The sequence below is a fragment of the Sardina pilchardus genome, chromosome 16, assembly GCF_963854185.1.
Source record: "Sardina pilchardus chromosome 16, fSarPil1.1, whole genome shotgun sequence".
NCBI classification, from domain to species: domain Eukaryota; kingdom Metazoa; phylum Chordata; class Actinopteri; order Clupeiformes; family Clupeidae; genus Sardina; species Sardina pilchardus.
In genome coordinates this window covers 33,464,611-33,476,167 of record NC_085009.1, presented here as the reverse complement: position 1 = coordinate 33,476,167, position 11,557 = coordinate 33,464,611, and the positions used below count along the sequence as shown (strand labels likewise).

The following is an 11,557-nucleotide window of genomic DNA, read 5'->3' as shown; positions in this document are numbered from 1 at the left end:
ATACGCTTTGAGGACTGCAGCTCCGCCAAGACCATACTCAAGTTAGTACACACACACACACACACACACACACACACACACCTACTCCATACGCTTTGAGGACTGCAGCTCCGCCAAGACCATCCTCAAGTTAGTACACACACACACACACACACACACACACACACCTACTCCATACGCTTTGAGGACTGCAGCTCCGCCAAGACCATCCTCAAGTTAGTACTCACTCACTCACTCACTCACTCACTCACTCACTCACTCACTCACTCACTCACTCACTCACTCACTCACTCACTCACTCACTCACACACACCTACTCCACACTGGACTGGCTCAAGCCAGGATGGACTAGCTCTCACAAGGTCAGTTAGCCTAATAGCGTCTTTCCACTGGGCATTTTCGTAACGGTACAGTACGGCACAGTGCGACTCTTCCATGTTTGGGAGCATTTCGACTGCGGATTAGCGGGTGGAGCCGTTACTATTTTTAGTACCTATCGTACCTGTTTCAGAGGTGGGTTTAGTCGGGACCTGGCGATACTAAAATGCCACGTGATCAGTGCAGTCCACTGAATGGTCAGATAAATGACGTTATGCGCGCAACGAAGCTCGGGGATCTTGACCAGAGCACCCACCAGTGTTATCTATGCACTGTTTGACTTGTTAGCTCAATGAGTTGCGATAAACGATAATAGCAGAGCCCATCTACTTATTAGACATTATCTGATAATAGTAACACAGGACACTCTCCACACGTTCCGCTAGGACCATGCATTTAATTAGCCTACCTTTCACTGCCTTGCAATCAGTGTTAAAACAGCTCTGCAAAGTTAAAACCAACTAGCTAAATGCTAGTCGCGATTAGCATGCCATTTGAACTGCAGTTATAACGAGACCTAGCTGGACGCAGTTGGTTACACAGATGGTCGATCGTTTTAACGACGGTGTGCGGTGTCCTAACATGGTCGCCTAGTGTAATTGTCAGTTCATGGATTTGTTAAGAAAATAACTTAATATCAGACAATGCTGCTGCCAGTTACTGTCTGGTTACTAGCGAGCTAGCTAGCCTCCTAGCTAAGGTAACATTTTAAACGGAGAAGTGTAATGTCTCTGAAGTGACAATTACCTGAATAACATTATAGTGACGTTAGTTAAAGTAGGTAGTTTATACTCAAGTGAACTTGCAACAGTATATTCAGTTTAAGCGAAGTCCCTCAACTGTTAATGACCTGGTAGCAAATTGCTGTATTGCCATAGTATGCCATTCACTTGTTAGCTTTTTAAGCTAGCATTCGCGAGCTAGTTCTAGCCAGCTCGTTCACAGACTAATTCAATTATTCATTCCGTGTCCTATATAATGATTCATTGGTATCATGGATGATCTTAGACAGTAACATTGTAATCACAATTGTGTTTGTATGCTGTTACTGCTTATTAAGAGAGAAAGTTTCCACAGTTGTGTTCACTTTTTACTGACTGCCGTGTGACCGGGTGTGACAACTTCTAGTGGCCTGAAACCGACGTCACGTCAGTGGGAACCCCGCCGACTCCACCCACTTCCAGGTCACGGTTTGGGTGGAAAGGCAAATAGTACTGGTACCGTGCCGTGCCATGTAGAGCCGCGCTGTACCGTACCGAGTAGAGTCGGACTAGTTTGCCAGTCGAAAAGAGCTATAATGTTATTCACAAGTTATTGCACAAATAGTATTAGCCATACTAATACTTGTTAAAGGTCGGGTATTCTAGCATATGCTGTCAATTTCAGGCACATTTGACATGGAAAATGTAACGTTTTGGGTTTTTTTCCGCAAATTTTTCGCTAATTCCTTTTGAAGAACAGCAACATTGATTAGGGTTGGGTACCGAACCCTGTACTTTTACCGGTACCGACCGAATCATGTCGGTATTACCAGGTATTGGTTCAGGTGAGAAGCGGAGTGCGCCATCTGACGTCATGTCTGAGTGTAGGCCAACATTATGTCTGTCACAAAAACAAAAGTGACTAGGCTAACTTAATATGCACCATTTAAAGGGACACTTCACCGATTAACATTAAACTTTGTATCTTTAGAAAACCAGTATTGTTTTTGAATGGTTGTGCATCATTCCCTCAGTTTGCCTTGAGATGGGAGAAATACGGATTTCAATGTTGGACTTCCTGCTTTCAATGATGTAAAAATCATAATTTTACATCATTGAAAGCAGGAAGTCCTATTCATGGGTTTCATTGAAATCCGTATTTCTCTGATAAAATGATGACCGTGTGTGTGTGTGTGTGTGTGTGTGTGTGTGTGTGTGTGTGTGTGTGTGTGTGTGTGTGTGTGTGTGTGTGTGTGTGTGTGCAGGTACATGACTGACGGGATGCTGTTGAGGGAGGCGATGAATGACCCTCTGCTGGAGCGGTACGGCGTCATCATCCTGGACGAGGCGCACGAGAGAACACTCGCCACCGACATCCTGATGGGCGTACTCAAGGAGGTGGTCAAGCAGAGGAATGACCTCAAGGTACACACACACACACACACACACACACACACACACACACACACACACACACACACACACAGACAGACATTCTCATGGGTGTACTCAAGGAAATAGTCAAGCAGCGCACTGACACACAGACAGACAGAGACACACAGAGACACACGCACACACAAATCTTTTTGATCTGATTTTTGATTGTAAAGTCACGAATCTGTTATTTACTCCCTTTTTTTTAGCCTTTTCCTATTCAGTTTCCGAGGAACTTTTATTTTGAAAGCCCTTTTATTTGAAAGTGTTCCAACTGCAAGGTTGTGAGCCAAACAGAAACATAGATGTGAACATCTAAACTAATTGCAATAATGGTTCATTCTTTTTATTGATCCTTAAACCCTCCTGCATCACATATTAAAAATCTACCGATTTTTTTTTTCAAGGTCAAAGGTAGCAATTTCCAATGCATTTTGCCATTGGGATTTACTACTGGTGAAATGGGTAAAATTTTAAACTATACATATCAAAGTAATTGTGGGCAGCCGTGGTGTACTGGTTAGGGCTTCGGGCTTGTAACCGGAGGGTTGCCGGTTCGATCCCCGACCAGTCCCCGAGCGCCGCTGGTTGGGCAGGCAGCTCACTACTCTTGGTTAGTGTGTTATTCACCTCACTGTGTGTGTGCTGTGTGTGTTCACTAATTCGGTTAAATTGGGTTAAATGCAGAGAAATCAAAGAAGTATATATTCTATTCTATTCTTCTATTCTGAAACTTTCACAGTTGTTTACTCACATTAAGGCATTAAGGATTTTTTGTATTGCAAGTTTTCTGAAATGTGATGTTTAGATATGCAAATGCGACCAGTTTAACTTAGATATGCGGTAATTTGCATATTTCTAGAAAACGAAATCTGAACAATAGGTACAGTCAGTTTAAAAATAATTGCTGCATTTTGCTTATATATCGGATGCCAAAAGCCTGTACGAAGGGAATATTAGATATCACTTCATATCACCTCAAAAATTAGGAAATCAAGTCAAAATCAATGCGTTTCAATGCAATGTATTATAGAACAAATGATTGTCAATGATATGGTATGATGGAAGTATTTCAATGCATGCCAAGTCACATAAGGAAGATATTGATCTTTAGACAACATATCAAGTAACTTGGCATGCACTGAGAATAGGGATGGGCAAACTATTGTAGGTTGCGTTGCATAGTGTGAGTCTTGAAACAACTAGATGCACCGCATAGCGGTACACAATATGACCGCCGCTCAGTTCTGCACATTCTCTCCAAAACGAATTACGCTCGTCAACTTTCCTGTATGGCTGGGATTATACTTGCTGTTAGACCAACCGTAAGCATATGCGCCCGTGTGCGACCTGCTGTGTCCGGTGTACAGACTCGCTGCAGCATTACGCACCCTACTGGAGGTCTTCACTAGGGGGAGAATAGTAACATCAGATGTGGATGTGGCCATGTGCCATTGTTTACTCTCATGATTGCCCCCAGCTTCGATGTCGATAATGCATCTTGCAGTCACCTTTTTTTGTAAGCCCCCTACTTTCGCCCCCTACTTTCTTATCAGTATTGCATCTCGCGGACGCGTCATGTTCGCTTGCGACGACGTGCACGACCGACGCACCAAACGACCGCAAAATACGCGAGGCAGTCATGATACGAACACGAACGCGTTGTCTGCAGCAAGTCTAAACCTGCCTTATCTCCGATTTGTGCAATATACTGTATGTATATCTCCTACTCTTGCAGCTCATGTGTATGAGTGTGTGCATGTGTGAGTTTGCTTGTATAAAGATGTGTGTGTGTCTGTCTGTGTGTGTGAATGTGCATGTGTGCGCATGTGTGTGTGTGTGTGTGTGTGTGGAATCCGTGGAAGTGTGTTTATCTGTGCGTGTGAATCTGTTGATGTGTGTGTGCGAACTTAGTTACTTTTTAAACTGAGCCCCCTGCCGGCTCAACATAAAAATGCCAATCGGTTTTGCCAATAGCCTACTCACTATATTGGAATTTAACAGTTACGCCATTTTAACAGTAACGTCAGAACGTATAGAAGACATCACAACCTGCAAAAAGTAATTTCAGGGAGGTATCTAAAAAATACTTTAACCTACTGAGATACTGAAATACAGATGAATAGCCTATGTTTGTTCAATAATGTCTAGTCAGTATACCAAATAAGAGAGGCCTATAGATAGAAACTGTGGTAATAAAATATGAAGATTTTGGTAGTTTGGGCTTTTCGTGTATCCTTCTACTGTAGCCATTTAGCCATCTACTATAGGCCTGAATTATATGCCAATGAAATTACACTTGTTAAACTCACCTCAATAAATATTTTGCAATCATTTAATGGGCAATGCTAAAGTTACTGTTACAAACCAGCGGCAGAGTTGGCGGTCCAACGGCGGTAACCACCAGTGGCCCGCTGGAGTTTTGCTCATCAGTTCTCTGGCTGTCCAGCGGCGGCTCAGAAGCGGCTCCAGATAAAGGGCCACCCTTTTGCCGCTTACTACCCACCAGCTTCTAATTGGCCTTATTTATGGCCATAATAATGAAAATGATGCACTAAAATAGCAATAATACATTATAACACTTTCCATTTGCCCTCAATCAGAACAATTTACAATTATTTACAGGACTTACCAAAGTTACCAAATTTACTAAGGTGAAGACAGTGCCTGCTGATGAGAAACCTATAAATGTATTCTGTAATTTAATAATCCAATATAAAAACATTTATCCTCAGCAACTATCACACAGACTCACCACACATAGTATTAGGCTCAATACATTTTGTTTATTTATTTATTTTACTTGCTTTTGTTTATTTATTTTACATGCTCATTTACATGCTTTATTTATTGTACATGCTTAAACAATTTATTAAAATTATTTTTAATAATGATATATGTAACACACTCTTCAAATGTAAGGAAAGTAAAGATGCAAAGAAGTTGTGACAGACATTCATGGCTTGTTTCTCCCTTGATATTGGTGCCAGATTAATGAAAATGCAGTTCTACCTTGCTGGGGTGTTACTGGCAGCGTTGTGAGCGAATTTCACAGAGGTGTAGGTCTGATTGGTAAACTCTGTTGAACAGATTAGAAATGAAAAGGCGTATTTAGTGAGATGATTACTGCAATGGCAGGGTTCATACAACAAAAATTGAGCTGAATTTACTACCTTTTCACTACCATCAACATGTTTTCTACTACAAAAGCAAAAGGTGAAGAGTAATGTAATGCAATACCTTTCCGAAACACAATAACACATTTAAGAACGGGGATTTAACAATGGACAAAGCTACTGGCATTTGAACAGGGGTGTGTAGGCTGTCAATAGGCACTGTATTTACCGGCATGGCTGGAGTTGATGAAGCTTGCTGGGTGGTGGTGCTGGCAAAGGTGTAGTGGTCTGACTGGCAAACTCTGTTGAACAGATTGGATATGAAAAGACGTGTTTAGTGAGATGATTACTGCAATGGTATGACACCTGGCACGCTAACTAGCGCCTAAAGTACAAACACTTCTAAAGGATATTTCCACTTAATTTTCAGACAAACCAAGCAAGGGACCACATGTACAGACTCTATAAATACTAACCATGATGTCAGTTTTTTATTCAAATAACTTGAAAGAGATCGTCAGGTATAAATGCACCATGCTAGTGGCCAGTTCATTCATTCACATGCTGTTACATGCTAACTGGCGCCTAGAGTACAAACACTACTAAAGGATATTTCCACTTAATTTTCAGACAAACCAAGCTAGGGACCACATGTACAGACTCTATAAATACTAACCATGAGGTCCGTTTTTTATTTAAATTACTTGAAAGAGATCGTCAGGTATAAATGCACCATGCCAGTTCATTAATTCAGATGCTGTTACATGCTAACTAGCGCCTAAAGTAAACACTTCTAAAGGATATTTCCACTTAATTTTCGGGCAAACCAAGCTAGGGACCACATGTACAGACTCTATAAATACATTTTGGAAACAGGTGTTGGCTAGAATTACGCTTTACATACAGTTTTTAAAATGAAAATAGTAGAGATATAGAGAAGAGATGTTTTACTTACCTAGTCCTAAGCCTGCTACTGGTGGTTTGAGTACTGACATTGTAGGCTATTCGCATCTGCTTGGATGAGTTTGCTTGATTATGTTTCTAAACGTAAAGACATTTAACAACTTCTTTATCAGTCAGACGGTTACACAGTTACGTGCAAGAACAACAAGTCACGTAAGAGATGAAATCGTTTAGCTTACTGCAACATGAGAAATCAAGTAGTGTGAAACTAGCGACAGTAAAGAAAATTCCAATATGGCCGCCATTCGGAACTGAGAAATCACAACTCCATCTTCTTCGTTTGTCTTCTTCTCTCTGGTCTGATCTATCATATACTGAGCAGCGCCAGCGCCACACACCAGTGGCAGCAGGCTGCAGTGTTTGAACGTGGTTGCATTAGTTCTGCTTTTGACGTTCTCATATAAAATCGTAATAAATACATAATTGTTTTATTTGGTAAGCACAGGGTAGCCACGGGGGTGCCAGTGACACAGCTACATGGGGCCATGGGGCCATTCTAGGCTTCAGTGTAGAGCAGCCACGTTGAGGGACCATTCACTAAATGCACACATAAATACATTTATTATAGCCCCCCATGGATGAAAGTCCACAAAACTTGGCATACTCCCAGAGGGTGTCAGGTTAATCATACACATGAAATTTGGTGCAGTTCATAGCATCTCATCTGAAGATAGGGGCAATTAAAGCAATATTACATTACATTTTCAATTTTTACCATGGGGGTGCAATTCACAAATGACTGGTTATAAGCTAAGTTGATCCGAGCTCTTAAGACCAACATACCATAAAAAATTTGTCATCCTCGGTGCCACGGTTCAGGTAGTTATGTAGGAAAAACTGCAATTTTTGGGCTTCGGGCGGGGCCAGCGCGGGGGGGGAGTGACCCCCGGGGACGAAACGAAATTTTTCCGTAAAAGTCTACTGGGGCTACATGCCCACCAAGTTTCATGTGCCCCGGTGTTACGGTGTCCCGGGAATCGTTGACCAAAAATTCAGAACCGATGACGGAAAAAAAAAAAAAAAAACTCTGACAACAACTATATGACCGCTTCGCTAGCTATGCTAGCGGCGGTCATAATTAAATTAATTTCACTGCGTGGCAACAATTAAACATTTTACCAGCCGGGGGAAGTGTTTGACGTCATTCTCAGTTACCTGCGCGTGTCCGTTTTGATTTCAGTAGTAGCCAATCATGAAGAGGTAACGGTGAAGTGTGGCGTGGGACCGTTTACGTTTTTTAAGTGACTTACTTCGCTGCAAACACTAGCCTACAATAACGTGTACGGTTATGGTTATGCTATTGCTAGCTAAAGAAGCAGCTGTTAGTGAGATTCTACCAGTCTGGTGATAGTAGGCTGTCATGTCGTGACGGAATGTGATATGCTGGTCTCAATACATAAGGGCAGCATATCATCTCAATGAACTTGTAGATCCATCGAGTCATTTTCTGAGCATCGCATGTCCTCCATGCTAAATTCGAGTTGACGCTAGGTTGAACCTGAGCACAATCAAAACGGAAACTCGCATTTAACTGAGAATGGCGTCAAATATTGCCCCTGCCTGGTATGTTTAATTGTTCCCACACAGTGAAATTGATTTCATTGCTTCAAGACTCACACTACGCAACAAACGCGTTGTAGTTTTGTATTTTCATTGCATTTTAAATGTAGCTAGAAAAGCACTCAAAGAGCTCCGCCTGTATTGTTCTTCCTAGGTTGTCATACATTTGAACCTAAACTATTCCGATCGCCACCACGTGGCCATACCATGTCATTACACCACTACGCAAAAAACATAAACGGCAGTTATATGAAAATATTAATGACTAATCGATAGTTGATCGTTAATTCTCCCGATGATCGACTAAGAAAATGTAGTCGAATGCCCATCCCTAATTGAGATACTTGCATAGACGTGAGCATAGTGAAGTGAAACACAAAATGTGTGTTTCCGTGTGTCCCTGTAGATTATCGTGATGAGCGCTACGCTGGATGCCGGAAAGTTCCAGGTGTACTTCGACAGCTGCCCGCTGCTCACCATCCCCGGCCGCACGCACCCCGTGGAGATCTTCTACACGCCGGAGCCCGAGCGGGACTACCTAGAGGCTGCCATCCGCACCGTCATCCAGATCCACATGTGTGAGGAGGACGAGGGAGATGTGCTGCTCTTCCTCACCGGACAGGAGGTCAGTCTCACACACACACACACACACACACACACACACACACACACACACACACACACACACACACACACACACACACACACACACACACCTGGTTTAACACCTCTCTCCCCCCGGTGTAGGAGATTGACGAGGCGTGTAAGCGGATCAAGCGTGAGGTGGACGACCTGGGGCCGGAGGTGGGGGACATCAAGATCATCCCCCTCTACTCCACCCTCCCCCCCCAGCAGCAGCAGCGCATCTTCGAGCCCCCCCCACCCCGCAAACCCAACGGAGCCATTGGCAGAAAGGTACACACACACACACACACACACACACACACACACACACCCCGCAAACCCTGCAAACAAAACGGAGCCAACGGCAGAAAGGTGTACACACACACACACCCTGCAAACCCAACGGAGCCATCGGCAGAAAGGTGTACACACACACACACACACACGCGCACATACATGGGCAGACATTTGTGTTGTTGATGCGTATGGTGTTCATACAGTCTAATACAGTTCTCTTTCTCTCTGTCTGTGTGTGTGTGTGTTTATGTGTGTGTGTTTCCTTCTCCTGTAGGTGGTTGTGTCTACTAACATAGCTGAGACGTCCCTGACTATTGATGGTGTCGTTTTTGTAATCGACCCTGGCTTTGCCAAGCAAAAGGTGAGTTTCACAGATCTACACACACACACACACACACACACACACTAGGGATGTCACCATTTACCAATTTTACTATTTTAATGTCATAGTTAATAAATCGTCTAGATTCCCCTGCACTGCATTTCCGTCAAAACTTATAGAAACACACAGCTGGTACCGTAGTCAGATCAGTTCTACAGTTCTACTCACACGTACAGCACAGCTGGTACCGTAGACAGCTCAGTTCTACTCACACCTACAGCCGGTACCGTAGACAGATCAGTTCTACTCACACCTACAGCCGGTACCGTAGACAGATCAGTTCTACTCACACGTACAGTACAGCCGGTACCGTAGACAGATCAGTTCTACTCACACGTACAGCCGGTACCGTAGACAGATCAGTTCTACAGTTCTACTCACACATACAGTACAGTCGGTACCGTAGACAAACGTACAGCTACGATTAGAGAAAGTTGGTTTGGGCTAATTGGTGAGGGTTGTGGCTAGTTAGTGAGGGTTGGTTAGGGCTAATTGGTGAGGATTGTGGCTAGTTAGTGAGGGTTGGTTTGGGCTAATTGGTGAGGGTTGTGGCTCGTTAGTGATAGGGTTGGGTACCGAAACACGGGTCTAGTATGGAACCGGTGCCGACGCAAACGGTAGTAACCATACCGAATGACAACGTGAATTTCGGTGCCTCATTTCGGTGCTTCATTTAAATGGCGTTTTTTTTTTTTTTTTTTTTAAATACGATGCATCACTGCACGTCATGCGCCATATCTAACTTCTTGCTCTGATAGCACCACATCCAGATACAGCTAGCCAACATAAACACTAGATGCTTAAAGCAGAGGGATGCAGCACTACCCTAGATTAGTGGACAGTGTTTGAGAGCTCACGTGAGCCCATGTCAGGTAGCTCTTGTCAAAATCTCGCAGTACACAAAAGGCTATGAAACATCAACAGTATAGCCTACTTTACTCAATAACCTTGCTAATGAGCTAACTGGGATCCATTTGAAATGTTATCAGCAAACTGTAGTGTGAAAACGTTGTTTCACGTGTGTTCCTTTTACAACATAATTACATTAGGCTACATTATTTTTTCATATGCATGAGGCCAATGTAGGCCTAGTATCACAATGAATATGAAGATCACGCTAAATGTTAGCTTGCAAAACCATAAATATGCAGGTTACAAACATACCTATGCGTTGATATCCCTGAGCTGTCAAACAGGCTAACCATCTCCGGCGTAGGTATCGCTAATTAAGCTGCTCATACAGGGGTAGCCAATGTTAGCGCATTGGCTACTATAGTTGCTCTTTTTTAAAAAAATCCCTGTGCTGGGTATCAAAACACTTCAACATCAGCACATGTAACATGTTTAAAACTATTCTGTGTTATGAGGGAAGACATATTTCTTGAAGCATTTGGGAACACACTGAACGAACTTGAAAGTCCCTCAACGTAACTTAGAAATGCGTTTGACTTGGCAGTTCTATGGCAAGCCATTTGAACTTAGCCTACCTTATAGCAAGCCACCTAGGCCTATATTGGATGAACATGAAAGCAGAGCTTACCATTGTGTGTGCACCCATGGCAAGCTGTTTTAACATTTAGATATATTATGCATAGAAGCAATGAGATATTGATAGTAAATTGAGTATAAAAATGTATTAATTATATAATATAATTAATTTATAATTAATTATAACAAATTTTTTATAATGGGGTTACGGGGTAACCATATCTTGTTGGAGTGAACATATAGGGAGCTAAATATAAGATAAGATGCAGATACAACACAGCTAATGCTGGAAACAAATGAGGTACTTGAACAGCCTTCCGTGCATATAGCCTATTCATGCTAGACCATTTCATTGTTAAAAAAAAAGAAAAAAAGTACCGGTTCAGGCACCGTTTTGGCACCGGCACCGTTTTAAAAGTATCGATTTTGCACCGGTATCGGATAAAACCCAAACGATACCCAACCCTAGTTAGTGAGTGTTAGTGAGGGTTGGTTAGGGCTAATTGGTGAGGGTTGTGGCTAGTTAGTGAGTGTTAGTGAGGGTTGGTTAGGGCTAATTGGTGAGGGTTGTGGCTAGTTAGTGAGTGTTAGTGAGGGTTGGTTAGGGCTAATTG

At 42.7% G+C, this 11,557-nt stretch overlaps 1 protein-coding gene across 3 annotated transcripts in view; it reads left to right on the top strand.

Annotated features, from left to right (window-relative positions):
* dhx15 (DEAH (Asp-Glu-Ala-His) box helicase 15) overlaps positions 1 to 11,557 on the top strand; it is a 35,290-nt gene that overhangs the window by 6,833 nt on the left and 16,900 nt on the right. For all 3 annotated transcript variants that reach the window (XM_062515799.1, XM_062515798.1, XM_062515800.1), the window contains exons 3-7: positions 1 to 41; positions 2,345 to 2,504; positions 8,559 to 8,777; positions 8,900 to 9,067; positions 9,348 to 9,434. The exon at positions 1 to 41 is cut by the window's left edge and continues 153 nt beyond it. In XM_062515799.1, the coding sequence (XP_062371783.1) occupies positions 1 to 41; positions 2,345 to 2,504; positions 8,559 to 8,777; positions 8,900 to 9,067; positions 9,348 to 9,434 (675 nt within the window). The remainder of the gene's footprint in view (positions 42 to 2,344; positions 2,505 to 8,558; positions 8,778 to 8,899; positions 9,068 to 9,347; positions 9,435 to 11,557) is intronic.